Source organism: Rutidosis leptorrhynchoides, chromosome 10 (genome assembly GCF_046630445.1).
Source record: "Rutidosis leptorrhynchoides isolate AG116_Rl617_1_P2 chromosome 10, CSIRO_AGI_Rlap_v1, whole genome shotgun sequence".
NCBI lineage: Eukaryota > Viridiplantae > Streptophyta > Magnoliopsida > Asterales > Asteraceae > Rutidosis > Rutidosis leptorrhynchoides.
Window position 1 is genome coordinate 17,107,979 of NC_092342.1, and position 22,590 is coordinate 17,130,568.

At 34.5% G+C, this 22,590-nt stretch overlaps 1 protein-coding gene across 4 annotated transcripts; it reads left to right on the forward strand.

Annotated features, from left to right (window-relative positions):
* The first annotated feature begins 1,217 nt into the window (after positions 1-1,217).
* LOC139872653 (uncharacterized) lies at positions 1,218-16,125 on the forward strand. Of its 4 annotated transcripts, none has more exons than XM_071860571.1 (5): positions 1,220-1,609; positions 1,756-1,833; positions 11,695-11,793; positions 14,930-15,285; positions 15,652-16,124. In XM_071860571.1, exons 1-5 carry the CDS (start codon positions 1,345-1,347, stop codon positions 15,838-15,840), a joined length of 987 nt encoding a protein of 328 aa, XP_071716672.1. In that variant the 5' UTR covers positions 1,220-1,344; the 3' UTR covers positions 15,841-16,124. The 4 variants fall into 4 exon arrangements, with proteins under 4 accessions (XP_071716674.1, XP_071716675.1, XP_071716672.1 ...); XM_071860572.1 differs by having other exon boundaries at positions 1,222-1,609; positions 1,759-1,833; positions 15,652-16,122; XM_071860573.1 differs by lacking the exon at positions 11,695-11,793 and having other exon boundaries at positions 1,218-1,609; positions 15,652-16,125.
* The last annotated feature ends 6,465 nt before the right edge of the window (positions 16,126-22,590 follow it).

Here is a 22,590-nt window from a genome sequence, read left to right on the forward strand (position 1 = left end):
ATTTGAAATGTTAAATTAAAAAAAAAATTAAAATTTTTTTTAAAAAAAATTTAATTTTTTTTAAAAAAAATTTAATTTTTTTTAAATTATTTAAAAAAAAATTTGGATTTTTTTTTTTGGATTTTTTTTCAATCACATGTGATTGTCGCGCCACATGTCGCGCTCTGATTGGTCCGTTGGCCTGAATGCCCAGTCTTTCTCTGCCGTCAACTCGACGTCGTCGTCACCTGCAAGATAAGGCCAAAAACTTGACTTTACTAACCAAGCGGAAAAGGCCCTTTCTATCTTCTTAGTCAAGCGCGCTAGCTGTCCTCGCTTTCTCTTGAACAAGGGAAGGGCAGCATAGCATTAGCTTCAATTAAACAAGCTCAACCTTGAGAAAGGTGGTAGGCCGAAGAACCGTTGAACGCTTCAACTTGGCCACTGAAGAAGGCGAAGGCTGGGCGAGAGACTAGTTTTCAAGCAAATTATTGGATTCAAGTGATTACAACTCGTGAATTAGTTAAAGGACATATTTTGTATATATAAGCTTTGAGTTTCTTGTTTTACCGTATTTTATTTTAATTGTTAAGAGCGTTTGTCTTTACAATCTATTGTTTCGTATTAATATTTTTAGTAACTTTCAAATGTGTAATTTTTAGCGGTTGTTGGTTTGCCTTCTTTAGGGGATGTCAAGAGTTCGACTCCCTTTGACTACATTATTAACTCACAATTTCATCTCTGCCATGAAGTACCACTCATGACACCTTTTTCACATCACGTTGGGGGGTAAAGGGGAGGGGGTGTTCTAACGTCCATGCATCGTATGGGATTGATGCGGGTTTCTCCTGGGCACGCAGTTGGGAGGGAGGATATAGCAACTGCGGGAGATGATTGCGTGGGTGTTTAAGTCCCTCTGGGTGATCACAACTAACTGTTGTAAAAAAAAAAAAAAAGTAACATTAAAAAAACATTTAAATGTGTGTACTTTTTTTCCACCAGGATTATACACAAGATTCAAATGTTTCTATGCTAAAAACAAGTGACCAGCACGTTGACAGCAATTTAACAGACAATTAACTTACTTTCCTTAGGACTAATGATGTAATTGGGAATGAATAATATAAGGACTAATTGTGCAGTCATAACTTTGGAGTGGAATCAATCTACCATTGAAGAAATCTTTACCTTTTTTTTTTTTTTTTTTTTTTTTTTTTTTTTTTTTTTTTCATTGAGCGTCCTCCTCTACTTATCAGTCATTCTAGTTCTAGTAATTTTGTCAAATGTTAAATCCTGAATCCACATCTCCTTGCTAATTGATTTCTTTGAAATTGGGAACTAGGGTTTGGCCATCGAAATCAAAGCATGAGCAATCTGAGGGCAATTTTAAGGCTTAATCAAGCGGTATACTCATCGTTCACATGCTGTTCCAGTCGAGCTAGATGTCGACCTCGATTGATTTTTAGCCTTTCGAATCCGATACAAAATCCTAATTCTTCAAAGCCTCGATTGATTGATTCATCAAATGTTAAAAAGATGGAAACTTTATCATGGGGTGGATCTAGAAATCATCGAAGGAGGATGTTAGCTGCTAATTGGACCGATGAAAAATCTCCATATAATACTCTTGGTATATACAATACTTTTTTCTATAATTTGATTATTATATATTATATATTATATTGTAATTGATTTATAATTATTTATATTATTATTATTATTATTTTTTTTATTTGTTACTTTTCTATATTTAACAATTTGATTGATTGATTGTAGCAGAAAACATGCTGGATAAACAAATAGCAGAGAGTGAGAGTGATGATGCTGATTCATATAAAGCAGTAGTCTTGACAGGTATGTTCTTGTACTTCTTCTTCAATTACATAATAATCCCAACTGGATTGGATTGGATTGGATTGAAAGAGGTTTAAGCATTTACTAGTTGAAGGACTTGTGGTTCCACAGGTTTGTTGAAGGAAAGTGTCGAAATGATATATTACACAATGTAGGAGTTACTTGACTTTGCATAAAGGCATCTGTCTTAAAATTGGTATCCAGTTCAATTTCAATCAAATTAACACCCTTTTCGATTGGAAGTTGAAAGTTTAGAATTAGATGAATAAGCAAAAGAAACATAAGCATGTCATTCACCCCCTTTCCCCAAGTTTATGGTCATCTTTCCACAAGTCTCATTTGATCAACACAACATATGAAAAATTTTGTTACGAAAAAAATAAAAATATATAAGCATCATCCCTTTGAAACACAAAAGGCAAGAAACAATCTTCATACATGGGCAGATGATGCGCAAACAATACAGCAATTTGTTTATACATGTTCAATCAAAGTGAATCCACATATAAGTAGATCCAACTTGATAAATTATAAACATAAGCAAGTCACGAAACTATTGCAATAATATTATGAACAACTTAATAATACATCAAATGGGTAGAAATCGCCATCTATAAACAACTAAGTAAACAAAGCAGTTCTATCGATTATATTGAAGATGAATCTGAATCCAACCAACTATAAATTTATTTCAAGGGTAACTTCAAATTATCAGGTAACAACAATGTAGTCTTACATGGTTCTAACATGATTTTGTATGTGTGTATGTGTGTCTGCGCGCGTGCGTGTCCCAATGACCCAATCTAACCATCGGTAAATAATATCAAGTCTTATTTTCAGTGTATCAAGCAGTTGAGATGATACTACTCTTAAAAAGACGACTCACATACATTGAATAATTCATATTCACAATTGACATATTGGTTTCTATAATTCTATTGAAGCATTCAATCAAATGGTTAGTGTGCAAAACAATAATAATTTATCAACAAATGCAGGTCTTGAATCCCAAAACATGCATCAAAACACCCAGTTTCATTTAAGTTACTACTTGACAAAATAGTATGAAACCTGATACGATAAGATTTTAATTCACCTTCAAAATCGCATTTGTTGGGGCTGTTCATCTTTACTTGTTCCTTCAACGTACTGTCTCGTAGCTTACATATAATAAACTATTTTTCAGTTTATAAACACCCTCTGACTCCTCCAATTAGACAAAGGACTCAAAAACCCTTGAAGTCTCTATAACACACCTCTGACCTATTTAAAGTTAATGGAGACAAATGTATCCACTTAGAGTCAATTCCCCTAGCTAGTTGCTTAATTAAACTCGTTTAAACAACTGTAAAATGTAGTGACACTGCAATTCGATTCTCACAGTTTCTTAACAAGTGTTAACCTATGAACTGTCACTAACCTAGATACAAGTTAATTCACCACCAAGTTAAATGAAAATGTGACTTAATCTAGTTTTACTCTCATAAAACCTAGGCTATTCCGATGTCTCGAATATACCCACACGACTACAAGAATTAGACGCAAACCAATCACCAACTATATTCCTACAATGGTGTCCCAAATGTATTCACACAATTACATTAACATTTACATACGCATATAGTAATACATTTAAAATAAACAAAATATTTAATATTTAATAAATAAACAAAAACAATTGGACCACCTTGAGATTTGTTCACATCCAACTCTCCTTTTGCCTTCTTGATGAGATCTGGCCACATCTGAATCTGAATCATCATCCAAATACTTGACTTTTCTAAGAATATATAAATTCCCAAAAAGGCAATAACACAAGTGTACACGGAGTAATAAATTAAGAGTGCTTCTTTGTTAATGAATGTATCCATAATGGATTGTTCTTTACCCATTAATATGTATATAATAGCATTGTGATCACATGAAAGTAAAACAGTACATAAACATCGATTGTACAGAGCATCTATCCCTAAGTTTATGGTCATCTTTTCACAAATCTCATTTGATCTACACAACATAAACTGAAAGATTTTGTTACGAAAAAGATATAGAAGCATCATCACTTTAAAACAAAAGGCAAGAAACAATCTTCATACATGGGCAGATGATGCGCAAACAATACAACAATGTGTTTATACTTGTTCAATTAAAGTGAATCCACATATAAGTAGATCCAACTTGATAAATTATAAGCATAAGCAAGTTTCTAAACTATTGCAAAAATATTATGAACAACTTAATAAAACACTAAATCAGTTGATGCCATTTTCAACACATTTGCCTTAAAAAAAATAATATAATAACTTGCATCAAGCTCCATTCTTGTATAATCTGTTTGGTTGGGAGCTGCGCCTATTCAGAATGTAGTCAGTAGTCCATCACAAGTTTCTTCTTACTATCATCATCATAATAAAGATGGGACTTTTCATCCCACCCATTCATCATTCATCTCCTCATCCGTGTCATTTTGGTCAGCTTTTAAAGTTGAAAAAAAAGAATTTTGAGCGTTTAGATTTTCATCAATGTTTCCATTACCACATCCACTTTTTACCATCTTTGTTCTCAACAACTTTATACATACATATGGGGGCTAATTAAAAGGGAAGTGAATTTTAGGAGGGAAGAGGGAAGTAATTTTTTTTTATATTAGTTATGAATGCCAAGATCAGGTGAAAATATGAACATTTAAAAAAGACACTTAGTGATGAATGTCATTATTTTGACCGAAAAATGTTTGAAAAATAACATTCATCACGATCAATGTTATAACTAACATCATAAGGAATAACATTTATTATGATAGAATGTTATTTTTCGAGCGTTTTCCGGTCAAAATAATAATATCCATCACAAAGTGTCTTTCTTAAATGTATATATTTTCACATGATCTTAATGTTTGTGAAATTTTAAAAAAGTAAAACAAAAAAATTAACTTCCCCTCTTCCCTCCTAATATCTATTTCCCCCTTGATTAAAACAATATATATATATATATATATATATATATATATATATATATATATACACACACACACACACACACATTCATTGACACATATATAGGATCATCAAGAGGGAAGCACTTTATTGGGGGGAAGTAAATTTGTTTCGTTTTTTTGATTTTTTTTTTTTTTCAAACATTAAGATACATGAAAATATGAATATTTAAAAAAAACACTTTGTGATGAATATTATTATTTTCGCATGAAAACGCTCGAAGAAATAAATGATAACATGCGTCATGAATAATGTTTTAATTAGAGTTTTTTTTCCATCGTTTGTTTTTCATCTTATGTGAAGTTTTTTTTAAAAAAATTTAGCCCGATTTATAGTTTAGGGTTTAGTGTTTTGGGTTTAGTATAAACCCTAAACTCTAAACTGTTCGTGTTAAAAATTCAATCTAAACCCTAATTTGTAAACCATAAACCCCAATTTCTTAACCCTAATTTCTAAATCCTTAATTTCAAGCATTAAGATCACATGAAAATATGAATATTTAAAAAAGACACTTTGTGATAAATGTTATTACTTTGGCGGGAAAACGCTCGAAGAAATAAATGATGACATTCATTGTAATGAATGTTTTGCTTCTGAGTTTTTTTTAAGGGGTTAGAAATTAGGGGTTTAAAAATTAGGGTTTAGCTATTAGGGTCAGAAATTAGGGTTTAGGGTTTAGCATGAAATTTTAACAATAACGGTTTAGAGTTTAGGGTTTGGGGACTAAACCTAAAACACTAAAACACTAAACTTAAACTCTAAATCGGGCCAAATTTCGAAAAAAATACTTCACACAAGATGAAAACAAAATGATGCAAGTTAACTCTAATTAAAACATTACTCATGATGAATATTATCATTTATTTCTTCGAGCGATTTCCCGTCAAAATAATAACATTCGTCACAAAATGTTTTTTTTAATGTTCATATTTTCATGTGATTTTAATGTTTGAAAAAAATATTTCAAAAAAATAAAAAAAATTACTTCCCCTCACTTCCCCCAAACAAAGTGATTCCCTATGGATGATGACCATATATATATACATACATATATATATACATACATATATATATATATATATATATATATATATATATATATATATATATATATATATGTATGTATGTATATATATATAGTGGTAGGATCAAGGGTGAAGTAACCAATCGGGGGGAAGCAAATTTTTTTTTTCTTTTCGTTTTTTGAAAAAACTTTGTTTACGAACATTATAGATTGGATGAAAATATGAACATTTAATAAAGACACTTTGTGATAAATGTTTTTATTTTGGCGGAAAAACGCTCGAAGAAGTAATATATAACAATTATCGTGTTTTTCGAGTGTATGTTGAGGTTTTAGATATTAGGGTTTAGATATTAGGGTTTATAGGGTTTAGATATTAGGGTTTAGAAATTTAGGGTTAAGATTTAGGATTTATATCGAGTTTTTAACACGAACGGTTTAGAGTTTAGGGTTAAGGGTTTAGGGTTTGGTGTTTTGGGTTTATGGAATAAACCCAAAACACCGAACCCTAAACCCTAAACTCTAAATCGAGCTAAATTTTACTTCACAAAACATTAAAAAAAAAAACGTTCACATTCTTCACGAACAATATTATCTTGAATGTTATTTTTGTCGTTCGTTTTCCCGCCTAAATAATAACATTCATCACGAAGTGTCTTTTCTAAATGTTCATATTTCCGTGTGATCTTGATGCTGGAAAAAAAAATTCTAAAACAACGAAAAAAAAAAATTTGCTTCCCCCCGATTGGTTACTTCCCGATTGATCTGGTCCCTATATATATATATACATATACATATACATATATATATATATACATATACATATACATATACATATACATATATATAGGGAGAGGATCCAGTGAGAACCCAATTGGTGTGAGAACCCTGAGAACCGGCGGGCGAACAAAAACAGAGGAAGGCGAACAAAAAATTTGGCGGCCGAACAAAAAAATGTGAGTCGAGTAAAAATTTAGATGCATGTTCTACATTTTCTGTTGGATTCTACAAAATTGTAGAACGCAAATTCGTTCGAATTTGGGAAAATTTGTTCTCGACCGCCTGAATTTTTATTGTGTTCTACAAAATTTTGGTTCGTAACTACAAAATTGTAGAACGAAAATTGGTTCGAATTTTTTTTTTTTGTTCGAATTTCACCTGTTTTTTTCAAAAATCAATTTTTTTTTTTATTTAGCCCGATTTAGAGTTTAGGGTTAAATCGTTCGTGTAAAAAACTCATTCTAAACCCTAAATCTAAACCCCTAAAACCCAAAAATCTATACCCTAAACCCTAAATCTAAACCTTAACTTAATTTGATGAAAATTGATGTAAAACAAGTGTAGAACAGCATGTTCTACATGTGTTCTACATCAAAATGTAGAACCAAGAAACAATGCATCTAATAACTAAAAATTAAAAATTGTTCGACTATAAATTTTTTTGTTCGGCTGCGTCCCAAATTTTTTTTTTTTTTTTTGAAAGGTAAGGTAATTAATATTATAAATAAGGAGAGTACAACTTTGGTACATCCACAAGCACCGGATGTACCAACTTACAACAATCGAGCTATTCAAGTGACATCGACGAACCTATACATTTTCAGGAAGTAAAGATTACTTCCTAATCTATTAAACGTTTACATAAAAATAAGGGCTAACTAACCAACTATGGCAATCGATGGAAACGCCTTTGATTATTTCCGAGATCCATTCGAAGGATTTTGCTTGGATCTCATTAAGAATCACCGGTGAGATACTACTTTTGCCTTGAAAAACTAAAGAGTTACGATTCCTCCATATCGAATAAGCGCATATCCACTCCACGGCTTGCCAAATCTTGGAGCCGAGTGAGGACATAGTGTGAGAAGATTTTCCACGAAGTATCTCGGAAGAGTTTATGTTGCTGTTGTTCCACCATTTAAGAACACGAGACCAGATATCCGATGAAAATTTGCATTCGACTAAGGCCGTGATCAACCGATTCAAGACCGTCATCGCAAACGGGACATCGAATACTATGCAAGTCAATGCCCCTTTTGTCGAGTTCGATCCGAACCGGTAATCTTTTCTTCAAAACCCTCCATATAAAGACCTCGATTTTCTTTGGCACAAGATTGTTTCTTAATGTCTCTTGTGTCGAAAGAGCACCGCTGTCTAGAACCTCCGAATCAATTAATTTCGATAATGTTTTAACTGTGAACAAACCGTTACCTGCAAGTGTCCATTTCCAAGACATTTGATGGCTAAACTCGAAGGAGATTGATCTTAGCAAGTTGATCAGTTCCTCGAGCTCACCCGCTGTACGCCCTGTGGGTTCCTTTGTCCATTCCCAATTGAAACGAATATGAATTGAACCCGAGATATTTGCCCCGCCACCTGACTGATCTACTCGGCTGTGATGATTATTATTAAACTGACCAGTCGACTCGCCTAGTCGACTTCAGCCTCCGAATTCTCACCTAGATTAGTAGCCTGAACACGAGACTGATGTAGGCCTGCTGTACCCGAATTGCAACCCGTCTGCCCCGAACTCAAAGCCTGCTGTTGACACTGTTTTAACCGCCCAGAAATCATAATATTCTTGTTTGTTTCGAGCCTGTGCAATCTGGGAAACACATTTTTGAGACTCTCCGAGCCGCACCATGCTTCGTTCCAAAAATCCGTAGTGCTACCATCTCCAATCAATCTCTTGAACGAACTTACGAAAGGAATATTTAGGTCTTCAATTAGTGAACCTGCATAGATAATGTTGTTCCAAGTACCGGAAGTCGAGAGACGAGCAAGCCCGCCTCCCAACCTCAAGCCACCGTCAATTCCATAAATACTTCGAATAATTTTGACCCATAAGCAATTGTCTTCGGTTTTAAACCTCCACCACCACTTGGCCAAAAGAGCAAGATTTTTGCTTTTGAACGACCCGATGTTTAGCCCCCCCCCCCCCCCCCCCCCCCCCCCCCCCGTATGGTAGACAAGTGGTTTTCCAATTAACCCATGGAATTTTATTACCCGAAAGATCTCCACCCCAAAAAAATTACGTCTCACACTCTCAAGAATTTTAAGCACACAGGGAGGAGCACGGAAGAGCGCGAAATAATACAATGGAAGACTATTAAGTACCGATTTTAGGAGAACCAACCGTCCACCGAAGGACATCGTACGCATTTTCCATTCCGAAAGCCTCTTCTTAATCTTAAGGATTACCGGATCCCAATCTTTTACTTTCCTCATTTTGGCACCGATAGGCAAACCTAAATAAATAAATGGGAATTTTCCGGCTTGGCATCCCATTCGTCTTTCTAGACTTTCAATTTCACCCGCATTGACACCCACTCCATAAAGACAACTCTTGTTGAAATTAACTTTCAATCCCGAAGCTAGCTCAAAACATTTCAAAATATTAGTAAGATTACGCGCATTAGCTACCTACTTCAAGGAACATCGTGTCATCCGCATATTGTAAGTGTGAAAGTAGAACCTTATCACTACCTACTTCCACCCCACTAAATTCCCATTTATTTATTTAGGTTTGCCTATCGGCCGCGTCCCAATTTTTGCTCGAATTTGTGAGTTCTCAGGGTTCTCAATGCAAAATTGGTTCTCATTTGATCCCTCTACTATATATATATATATATATATATATATATATATATAGCAGCCTCCATTGACTTGTCACCACCCATAGAGCTGTAGAGCGTAGGCCATCCTTCCCACAATAGGATAATAAATATACTCCATCTTCTAAATCATGAATAGTTTCAACACAATTCACCTCATATACTGAACCAGAAACATTTGGATACTTAAAACACACTTTAATTCAGATCTATCTATCTAGATCCAGTTCCATCTACATTTTTTTTCTTTTCAATATTCTTACCCCAAACTTCATATACATACACTCTATTTCATCAAATCCACCAATTCATTCTCTTTTCCCCCATTTCTTCTGAATCATTTCTCTAACCATCGAATCGTTCATGTAACCATCAATTCGTTTTAGTAACCTTTGAATTGTTTGATACCTATTGTTTCACGAACACGACATGCTAGAGTGACTAAAAAAAGAAGATGAAATTTGAAGATCAATTGAAGTTGTTATATGGGTGTATTACTATTGATATATTGCTTTATAGATTTAGATCTTTGTGTGTGATATTTTTTTTTTACGAAGTCAAGCCCAGTTGCAGAGCAATTACAAAACCCATTTGTTTGTTTGTGAAATTGTGAAAAGTGAAAACGCCATATATTTGATCTTTGTGTTTAATTTTTTTTTCGAACACAAGTTGCAGTGGGTTTGAACACCAAAGACTCATTTGCTTGATGTTGATAATTTTAAAGGTTTCATTAATAAGTTGCAGACTAATAAGTGTGTGATGAAAAATAGAAAAATGCAAATATCAAAAATAGCCTCATGTGCATCGCATATGACTCTCTTCTAACGGGAAAAATTAACGTTGTTAGTGATTTGGACTATTCGAGCAATGTGTGCAAACCACAGGGACTATCCGCATCAAAAAATTCTTATGTGACTATCTTTTTTTTTTTTTTTTATGTAATTTTGTTTAAACTTTTTTTGGAAGTGTTAACTAGATAAAAGATTATTTTGAATGGTTCAACATGTTATTTTACATGTCACTAATAAACACGTTGAGTTTTGAATGCTTCAACATTTAATGTTGAATCATCATGTTCAACTGTTCAAGTATACATGTATACTCCTAGCTACTCCTTTTACACTGTCTTTCTCTTTACAAGCTTCAAAAATACTTCAGTCACCGGATTAAACTTTTGGAATATATACTAGAGTTTAGGGTTCTACCATTCTCTTATTTTCTTTGTCGCGACCTAAAACAGTGTGTCGCCGCCACCTAAAAACAGTTTGCCACCACCACCGAAAACCACCACCAAAAACGGCGATCGGTCATCGAATACTTTTTCCCTTTTTTTTCTTTTTTTCTTGTATATCTTGAAAGAGAGAGTACTATGCATAACAGTTAATTTTTTTTTTTTTTTTTTGTAAACCCCCCCCCCCCCCCCCCCCCCCCCCCCCCTCCTCCTCCTCCTCCTCCTCCTCCTTTCTTCCTGAAGCCAGGTGTATGGTTCCTCGTGCTTCACCTCAAACAAAGGTTCGAGCGTCCTCACCTTTTTTTTCTTTTGTGTTTTGCACACCTTCAAGTTCTCACCTTTCATATGTTCTCTTTATACGTTTTTTTATTTTGTTCATCAAAAATCAAAATCATCATTTATATTTACGCCCTCTTTCAATATTTTTTTTTCCCTTCCTTTATTTTTTACAAATTAATTTTACATTACAAAATGCAAATACAAAAATCTAAGATGAGTTATGGACTTCTAAACATACTTATTGCTGAATATAAATGTAAATAGCAAGTAATTCATTAAAACACCTTATCGCAAACAAGGAGGGGTCCGCAGTAACGCGTGGCGAACCGCTCACCACATTATATTCATAATCAATTTATCTCCATAGGATCTACATGCTAATCACTATCAGGAGGACGATTTGAATGCTTCACCAGTGTTGATGAATTCCACCAAGAAAACAAGACTGAAAAAAGATGAATGAATGTGATATTGGAAGATCGTACAATCGCACCAGAGAGAAGTTAAAGAGAGAAAATTTTTGACCAAATGAAAATCCATGACCTAAATTTTTTAGTTTCAAAATAAATTTTACACCAACAATAACATAAGGTGCTACATACGAGATCAAATTTATCTAAGTATATCTATGAATTTATCAAATTTATTATTTATTATTATTATTTGTTACTTTTCTATTATTAATAACTTGATTAATTAACTGATTGATTGTAACAGAAAACATGCAGCAGGATAAACAAATAGAGACCGAGACCGAGACCGAGACCGATGATGTTTATTCATATAAACCACGCTTATATAAACCAGTCTTGACAGGTACGTTCTTGTTCTTTATCAATTAATTAATCCAAACTTGATTGGTGTAATGACCCGCTAAAATCGCTATTGACACGCTACATTAACTAACGGTCCCACGGCGAGGTTATGCCCTCTATATGAAACGTTTTAAATAAACATTGCATTCATTATTCAAAAGTTTTCATAAAACGTTAAATTTCCATAAATAGCAAGTTACTAGAAATAGTAAGTTGACCAAAAGTCAAATCATCCAACATAAAGTAATAAAGTTTGAATGCAAAAGAGTTTGAAATTATGCCACATAAACTCCAATGCAACACCTTAAACATCGACAGCGGAAGCAAACAATAAAGTACCAGAGAATAAAACATGCTAAAAAAGTCAACATGAATGTTGGTGAGTTATACGTTTAAGCATTTTGAACAATAAATAAAAGTATACCACAAGATTTGCATGTTAGAAAACATCCTCAAATTCATGAAAGTGTTCTACAGTTTTGAGCACCCACTAACCAAGTTTAACGTAGAAATAATAAACCATCTGTAATAAAATACACCTTAACACGTCTACCACTCGAAATACTATACGTCTGTTAAATGTTAGCATGACTAACCCGGACGGGGAGGTCAAACTTTATGGATTCATATATACGAATTCGCGCCCAACAGTTCAAAAACCAAGTAGTTAACAGTTACCAAGCTAAGGGATTTGCGTTACAAACTCAAAGTATATAAATAAATATTCGTGTCTATTGTGTAAAAATAAAATAAAAGTTGCATGTATTCTCATCCCAAAAAGATTAAAAGTTAATAGCGGGACTACAACTCACCTCGAGTGCACGACAAAAAGTCTAACCGACTGATGTAGGCGGCTCACGTGTTGTTTCTCCAAAGTAATGAACCAAACTAACATTAGAAGGCCCACTATTATGCTCTATAATTTCAGCTCAATGATATTGCAACCCAATCTTCGCAAGCTCACCCGATCCTACATCACCAACGTACTCAACCTAGAGATATAAGTTGGTCAAACAATGTCTAATAAATTAAGTCTGGTCAAAATGTAATCATAATCCTATAGCTCAAATCCGACTCAAAAGTCTTTAACAAATTCCCAAAGTTTATTGTGTTTCCGATAACAATTACAAGTGTTATCCAAATAACAATCGAATAATAAACGTTACACGTAAAGTTTAATAAAACCTTTAACTCACAATTGTTGTCCAAAAATAATAGTATCCTGATTTTAGATGTTTACTACACCAGTTCACAATTACATGTTAAGTACATTTCAGTAAACAGTAGTGCTCTATAGTGTCACTAGTCGGTTTAAACCAACTAGCACTTTAACACTACTAAACACTATACAAGATTTTATACATTTGACCAAAAGGTAAGTAATATAATTCATTTTAACTTCATATTATTACTTGACTAAAAAAGTTTTGACCTTTGACTTAATAAAAGTCAAACTACAAAAAGTTTCACAAATCTTTTCGGTTTAACAATGCGATTTTTACACAAAAATACCATTAAATTAAAAAAGACACCAAATGATGCAACGCCACTTGAAAAAGCTTTGTGTTTAAGTGTTAAAACATGTACAAAAATGTTCGGGTCTCAAATCCGAACCATTATTTTTAAATCACAACACGTTTGCGTAAACGACGATTTAATATCTGCATTACAGCAGTAACTTCTGTATTTTCTAGAAAAATCAACGCAACTCCAATTCAGTTACCGCCAATTGAAAAAGCTTCGTTTTAAGTAGACAACCCACTGTAAAATTCCCAAGTCCTAATTCAATATAGAAAAACCGCAACAACAATATACGTTAACAGTGGTCAAATCAGTTTTCAGCGTATTTTGATCATATCTTCTGAAACGTTCAACGAAATAACGTCAAGTCCTAATTCAATATAGAAAAACCGCAACAACAATATACGTTAACAGTGGTCAAATCAGTTTTCAGCGTATTTTGATCATATCTTCTGAAACGTTCAACGAAATAACGTGTTTTATATATGAAAACTTATGTACTCTTCATGAACAATCCAAGTATGAACTAATAGTAATCAGTTACCAACATGTACTCATCCGAATCAGCAATATTAAATTCGAATTTTTCATGAAATCATAACACTTTTAACAAAACAATACATACACATAGATATAATTAAAGACTCGAGCCATAGACTATATTACACTATGAAACAAGAACAAAATCAGAGTTTCAAAAAATTAGGGTTTTGAGATTTTACCCAAAAAACAAAATTGAAACCGTAGATGCGTAGAGGAGAATGATACAAACGCGGGTATGTATTTAATTTAATGATCAAGTGAAGATTCAAGGGTTATTTGATGATGAAGATGGTCGATGATGGTGATGGTGTTCGTGGGGTATGTCGACAGAGAGAAGAGGAGAAAAGTTGGGCAATAATTTGTTCAAATGAGATTAAACTTAGATATTTGATAAATCAGAAGTTACACAAACACCCCTTTGGGGCCTTGCCCAAAGGATGGGAGGGAACAAGCTTTATTTTTTTCTTTACAATTTAACACGAAACAATTAAATTCCAGGCAGGATTTAAAACCCATGGAAATCTGATTTTATCATTTTCATGGCGTATATTATTATTTTTATTTTAGTATTTTTTTTTTTTTTTTTTTTTTTGAACTTTTTCCTACTTAAAGGCCGGAGGTCCTCTCGGAAGCAATCTCTTTATCTGTCGAATAAAGAGAGAATGAATTTTTCTACTCTTAAGAGTGTTTCACTCTGGGTGGATGGAGAAATGACTCTGGGTGTATCACCTCCCTCATACACCACTCATGTGGTATTGGGTTTAATTGTTGATTTAAAAGTCTATCGATAAACGGTGAGAAAACGCTAAACCAATAACGGTCTCTACGGTCGACGGGGTTTAAACTATAATATTATTTTCATCAAATAAATATTACAAATAATATGTATAGAAATTTATAACATAAAATGTTATCTTCTAAACGTATCTCACAAAAAGTTAACTAACGGACGTTAAAGAATTAACGTAAAAAGTAATGGAAAAAGTAGGGTTATTACAATTGTATTGAAGGAGGTTTAAGAATTTATTACTTTTGCTATTATTATTAACAACTTGATTGATTGATTGTAGCAGAAAACATGCAGCAAGATAAACAAGTAGCAGCGGAGACTGATGATGAAGTCGAAAGCAATAATAGCAAAACCATTAGAAAGATGGAGATTTATTGTTCGGACGGAATATCTATTGATGGCGAGCCCTTTAAAAGGGAGTCTTTAGTGGTCCAAAACCATTGCAAGTTTGGCTTTGCCTACGTAGAAAATCTTAAAGGCAATAGTGAACTCCTTCTGAAAGTTCAATTTTACTGTGCGGAACGTGCAAAGATCCAGGATAATTATTCCGATGATGAAACCGTCCTCCGACAGAAGTTGGATGACTTCAATTCCAGTTTTCGCCAAGAAAATCGGATTTATGCTCTTGATCTTATGACTGTACGCCTCTTTTTTCCTTTTTTTTTTAATTAATTCGTGCCTCCTTCCTGTTAGAAGAAATTTTGTTGTTTGATTATTATTATAAGGTGGTAAGGAATCAGTCATAATACTCACTTTAAAAGAAGAAGAAGCTTGTTCCGAATTTGGACTTCCTTCTTTTCTCTCATATGCCTCAACAACCTTAACCTTAAAGCCTAGTAGGGATTTATTTATTTATGGATAATTAATCAATAATTTGACGTTAATTGATAAGTACAACTGCCTTCCTTTATATCTCAAACCCGAACACAACACTTTACCCCTTTTTTGTTCTATTATTTATGGATAATTAATAATTTGGTTCATAGTTTTCTGTTTTCATTTCAGGCGGCTTTTGAGTTGGAGATAAGAAGCCTCGTGGACGTGTTGATGGATGATGTTATTGACGTTTTTCTCAAAATGACTGATGATGAGGCTTACAAAATCTTATACGTGAATTTGAGAGATGAGTTTAGTCATAAAGTATATAAGGAGTATAGTAATCGTGTCATGTTTCACAGGTGGGCTTTTGAATAAATACGGCTTATTGCTGCTGCTGCTGCTGCTGCCGCCTTTGTCTTTATTGTAACTTATTATGTGCCAAACTGCCAATGCCAGGGCCTATGGATGTGTTTCCTTTTCTTTTTGCTTCTGCAGCTGCCTTTGTCTTTATTGTACTAACTTATTATGTGCCAATGACGTGGCCCATGGATGTGCTTACTTATCTTTTTTTCTTCGTGTACTGATGAATGCTTAAAATAAAATGGTTTGGTTAATTTGTATTTGATTTGATTTTTTGATGCATGTTTAATGTTAAATGGTTTCGTGGTGTGTCTCATATTTATGTTTATTATACATTATGCATGCTTGCCTGCCTATTAAAATCCACAAGACCCAGAAACCAAAACACAACAAAGATCACTAATAATTAAATAAAACATAAAATGGAATGGAAATTCACAGAGAATCTAGTAAATGGAGGCCTCTTCATCTTATCAAATCTTTCATCACCAACAGTAAGAACAGTAACATCATGACCAGAGCTCAAAAGCTCTTTAGCAAAATAGAAACCAATAACCGCATGACCACCACTATTTGTGTTGACAATTAGTACTTTTTTTCTTCTCTGAAACACTAGCTTTAACTGTGAATGAGGAGACTGATAATGGTCTAATTCTAGAAGAAGTTGAAAAAGAGTGATTAGAGAGAGATATAGATGAAGAAATTAGAGATACATTGGAAGAGAAAGAGAGAAAGGAGAGATGGTGAGAGAGATTTGGGAGAGAGATTGGTGAAAACAAGAGAAGCTGATGAACAAGATGAAAGAAGAGTAGCCATTGGTGAGATAATAATTATTAGTTATTGTTTTATCTAATAAAAAATAAACTACTCCCACCGTCTCCAAAAAACTGTGCGTCTTTCTATTTTTGTTTGTCCCAAAATTATTGTCCATTTTTCTAAATAACCATTAAATATCATTAAAGTTTCAATTTTATCCCTTTTAATTTTGGAAATTTAACTTTAAATATATCAATTAATTTATTAGTTACTTTTTATAACTACATTAAATAAATAACAAATTAAACAATTTATTACTATATCTTAAATTCAACAAAAAGTCAAAAAAGAGTTTTTTTTTTTTTTTTTTTTTTTTTTTTTTTTTTTACGGAGAGAGCATTGTAGTTTCAAAAATTAAACCACGAAAATGTTATATAAAAAGCCTGAATACGCAAATTGACGTTGACAAATTACAAAACTTCGAAAGTACAAACTCCCAAAATAAATACTACTACACAATTTAGAGCCATTTTTTTTCTTTTTATCTTTTTGGCAAAAAAACAATGAATATAATAAAAGTCTTTCACAAACTGTGAAAAACAAGAGGAATCAATACAGAGCAATGGCATGGATTTATTATATGCATCCACCCATAAAAACAACAGACAGTAGGTTCACTAGTAATTAACTAAGAGCTACACATTACAATCACAAAAACAACCATTACAATAGCAACCATGGTTGGGATGTCCATATGAATATTTGATGACTACGTCTATTGAAAAACTTTGATCTTTATTTTTGAAGCTATAACCGCCCAACATGAATACGCCTCATTAAATACTACTTCGATCCTTGCCAACCAAATAGCCCAATGGTTAGCCGGCGCAATTAACCCCCAAAAACCTCTAGCTTTGATACCCATCCACTACACCATTCAATTGAAAATTCCATTATAGAAGAAGAAATAGCCAACGTAATGTTCCACCATTTAAAGGAGCATATCGTCAAAATCAATTGTATTTGCAATAAATTTTTTTGAAACATTAGCAACCTTAGTTTCTTGTATTGCAATAAATTTTTTTTTTTTTTTTTGAAAAGCAAGAAATTATATTAATATAATGGATAATTACAGGCCCTATAAATTCTATACAATATGATGATATTGGAAAATAGCAAATGACGACATCATGAATAAGGTAACAGTTTGGCACCGCGGGACTTGAAACTTCAAGCTGGATAGAATTAACCGAACAGTACCGACTTTGCGGTGACAAAGTTGATTAATACTACCCATTTAACCAAGTGACAAAATGCAAACCTATCCATGAAGAAGCGTGGATACAAAAGGGCCATCTTGGACATGATGAAAATTAGCCAATGCCCGATCTTTGTTGATCCGAGGTGTAGGATGACGGATTGATGAGCCATTGATGCCAATCGATTGTTGATTTCTTTGATCTTTTGGATATCCAAGCGTATGTCTGTGATTGGATTTCGGTTAAAATTGTAGCTACACACCATTCTTTTTTGCTAAAAACATTGAGGTTCCTGTGTTTCCAAAGAATGTACGATGAGGCCCATTTAGTGGCTTGCCATATATGTGAACCGGTTTTCGACGTAGTGAACGATAGCTCCGAGATGGTTACGTCGTTAATGGTGTTAGAAGGAAGGTTCCACCAATTTAGTATAGAAAGCCATACACTTGATGTTTTCGGACAAAGACAAAGGATGTGTTCAATGGTTTCAATGTGTGAGTTGCATAATGGGAAAAGAATTGAGTTGAGATTGATATTACGCTTGTATAGTTCACTACGAGTGGGAATTCTACCATAAATTAATCTCCAGATGATTATGTTAATTTTTTGGGGTAAAAATTTGTTTTTAGGGGTTTTGAAAGTGTAGTTTGGTGTTGTCGAGGATCGAAGCAAGTTTCTTAGTTGTGAACATACCATCATTATATAAGGACCACTTCCATGTGTCTGGTTTATCGGTTAAATTAATGGTGGATAAAAGATTGTTGAGTTCCGTTAATTCGTTAAGAGTACGCCCATGTGGATTTCTAGACCAATTCCACAAACCGAAGGTTGTAGAGTTTTGTGTCGTGATACAATCGGCAACCAGAGCGTGTTTGTTGCTTTCGAGCATGAATAGTCTTCTAAATTGATTGCTGAATTTTTGGGTACCACACCAAGTGTCGTGCCAAAATTTGGTGTCGGTGCCATTTCCAATGCATTTTATGATAGACTTGGTGAAGTTTGTCCCGAGGGTGTCCGCGATATGACCAGCCTTGATTATTTCATTCCAAATGGTGCAGCCTGGAACATTTCTAGAAAAATCATTAGTGCAAACCCCCTCCCCCCCCCTCCCCCCCCCCACCCGGTCCGTAAATGCTTGAAATTATTTTAACCCAAAGAGCGTTTTTTTCGTTATGGAATCTCCACCACCATTTAGAAAGTAAGGAGATGTTTTTACAAGTTAAAGAGCCAATGTTTAAACCGCCCTTATCATAGGGTACAAGAATGTGTTCTCATTTGATCCAATTAATTTTTTTATCCGCTTCGGAACCTCCCCAAAAGAATTTACGTCTTTTTGCTTCGAGTAAATTGATGATGTTGCAAGGGGCGTGGAATAAGGAGAAGTAGTATAACGGGATACTAGTTAATACGGATTTGATTAAAGTTAGTCGTCCACCAAAAGAGATTGATTTTGCTTTCCAGTCGGAAAGTCTTTTATCAAATTTCTCAATGATTGGTTTCCAAGACGATGCTTTCGTTGTGAGGGTGCCGATGGGAAGTCCAAGGTAAGTGAATGGAGTTGTGCCGGCTGTACAGTTTATATAGTTTGCCATAGCATCAACTTCAATTTTCGATACCCCAATTTCGTATAAGTTACTTTTTTTGAGATTTACTTTTAGGCCCGATATGTTTTCAAAGCATTTTAGTAACTTGGACACATTTTTTGCATTCCGTTTACTCCATTCACCAAAGAAGATTGTGTCATCCGCATATTGTAAATGGGATATCACAATCTTATCGTGCCCGACACAAATCTCTCGGAATTGGTCGTTTGCTATAGCGCGTTTAGTGAGGATGTTTAGACCTTCGGCCGCGATGATGGAAAGGAAGGGAGAGATAGGATCGCCTTGGCGAATGCCTCTTTCAGGAGAGAATTCCATGGTTGGGGAGCCATTGATAAGGATGGAAATGGAGGAGGAGGAGAGGCAGGCATGGATGAAACTGATCCATTTGCGCCCGAAGCCCATGCATGCCATGGTCTCGAAAAGAAAATCCCATTCGATGCAGTCGAATGCCTTTTCGAAGTCCACTTTGAATATGAGGCCTTTTTCTTTTTTTCTTTTGAGTTCATCAATAATTTCGTTTGCAATTAGAACGCTATCGAGGATGTTACGACCTTTTAGAAATGCGGTTTGTTCAACAACGATTATTTTATGGATAACTTTTGAAAGACGGTTGGCAAGAATCTTGGTGAGGATTTTATAGTAACTTCCAATTAAGCATATGGGTCGATATTCGTTAAAGCCAATAGGGTTGGATTTTTTAGGTATTAGCGTGAAGAAAGATGCATTGCAGCCTTTAGATATTTCGGAATTGAGCCAAAACCAATCTAGGGCCTTAATGAGGTCCTCTTTAACTAAGCACCAATATTTTTTGAAGAATTTCATGTTGAAACCGTCCGGTCCAGGTGCCTTAGAGCTTTCGCAATCGTTAAGGGCATCCCAGACCTCTTTTTCAGAGAATTGTGATTCGAGGATTAGATTATCTTCTCGCAAAATGTAGATACGATCAGGTTCATTTTCGAATGGACAAGAACCTTTACATGGTTTGGAGCGGAAGAGTGATTCAAAATATTTAAGTGCTTCGTTTTTTATTGTGTTAGGTTCTTCAGACCAAGTACCATTTAGGGATATACCACGGATATTGTTTTTGTTAACTCTTCTTTTAATGTAATTATGAAAGTATTTAGAGTTTTCATCGCCTTCGAGGTTCCATTTGATTCGGGCTTTTTGTTTGAACATGTTAGATTTCTGTTTTTCCTTTTCTATGTGCTGCATTCTGTTGTTAATCCATTTGTCTTTTTCGAAATCTGTTAAGGGTCTAATTTCCGCAAGTTTTTCAAAATCATTTGAGGCGTCGAGATGTGATTTGATTTCATTATCCAGGTTATTTAGTTGTGAGCTTAATTTTTTTAGTTCAAGCTTGGCGTTTTTTAGTTTGTTTTGGAGGATACAATAAGGGCGGTTTCCGCTAACGGGTATCGACCATGTAGATTTTATGATGTCGTCTGCATTTTTTAATTTCAACCAAGTATTAAAAACACGAGTGGGTTTAGGGCCGAAGTTTACGATAGAGTTTTTAAGGATGATTGGACAGTAGTCAGAAAGGTCACGATCGAGTGATTTTGAGGAGATATTCGGCCATAATTTTAGGATGGTCTCAGATACCAAGAAACGATCAAGTTTACTGAATTTCATTGTCTTGAGACACAAGCGAGTGTATTTCTTACCTCCAAGTGGAATATCGATAAAATTAGATTTATGTATGAAGTTATTAAAATTGTCGGCCCATGACTGCTTGAAAAAACAGTTTAGGCGTTCGGATTTGGATCAGACTTCATTGAAATCACCAAAGATAATGTGAGGAATATCAATGGAATCAATAAGTCGCGAAAGTTCATCCCAAAGCATAAGTTTTTTCTGGTGCGAATGGGGCCCGTAAACGTTAATGATTACCATGTCTGAGTCAAAACCAGTCCACTTTCCTTTGATTGCAATAAAAAATTCACCTTCAATTGCACTTTCAAAAATAAAAGTGGAGGGATCCCAGATCAATAGTAGACCACCCGAGGCCCCGATAGCGTCTTTTTGAACGAAATTGAAATTGGAGTCATACCAGAAGGAGTCAATTTGTGAATCAGGAGATTGTCCACATTTTGTTTCTTGTAAACCTATGATGATAGGGCAATTTGAGTTGCATATTTTTTTTAAGCCAACTAATTTTACCCGTTACCCCTAAACCCCGAATATTAAGAGAAATACAAGCCATTAGAAAACTTACAAAAAACGAGATGATGAGGAGGGAGGCTAATGTTCCGCATTCCACCGAATTCCGATATCTGTACCAAACTCATTTGTGCTTGCGCTACTTCCAGCTGTATTTTTTGAGCACGACCTTTTGGGGATATTCGATGTAGAGATGGGATTTGATGTCGAGCTACATTTGCGATTGAGTTGAGAAAATTTCAGTTTTTGACCACTACGTGCACAATGTTTAATATATAGGAATTTGGAGTGTGGTGCCTTTCTATTCGGTTCAGCAAGCTTGGATTGGTGTAGTGGTTTTGATTGAACCCTTGCGATTTTTTTGAATTCTAGATCGTTTGTTCGAAGACTTTTCTTTTTTTCTTTCTTCGCAGACAGACGTTTCTTTTTTTCGTTCGATTGAATCTCAGCTATTGTTGGGTTGGAGAAAACATTGTCATCGCCTATAATAGGGGATTCATGTGCGGGTGGGGAGATGTGGACATTGTTGGCAGGATTAACACAGGAACTTTCGATATCAACCTTACCCAGCTCGTCACATGTGCCTTCTAGATTAGCATTAATGGGTTTGGCTACGTGATTTTGTTGGGTTATTATGGTGGGTTCATTGTGAGGTGGAGTATGGATTGGTGTGCTTGTTGGGCTTGACACAGGTTCATGGAAAACGTTATTGGGCTTATTGGAGTTCATGGATTCCAAGTTGTTCATGATCTGATTTGGACTTATAGGGATGATTGAGGAAATAGGTTCGTTTAGTTGGTTGAGGTTGGGTTCAGTAGGTGTGTTATGTAAATCGTGATCTATATGTGGTGTGTTATGGTTACATGGTTTTGGAGAAGGTAGGCCGTCATCAATTACTTCAGTTTCCTAGACATGATCAAAATCCGAGGAAATATTATTTTCGTTGTGAACATGACCATTAGGTTCGGGAGTCGAGTCAGAGACAT

What these genes read in the sequence shown, in the direction of transcription:
- LOC139872653 (XM_071860571.1), top strand. Translation starts at nt 1,345, where the DNA reads ATGAGCAATCTGAGGGCAATTTTAAGGCTTAATCAAGCGGTATACTCA. An exon ending in TAAAGCAGTAGTCTTGACAG is followed by an intron (nt 1,834 to 11,694) that starts GTATGTTCTTGT and finishes TGATTGTAACAG; the next exon opens with AAAACATGCAGCAGGATAAA. An exon ending in ATGCTCTTGATCTTATGACT is followed by an intron (nt 15,286 to 15,651) that starts GTACGCCTCTTT and finishes TTTTCATTTCAG; the next exon opens with GCGGCTTTTGAGTTGGAGAT.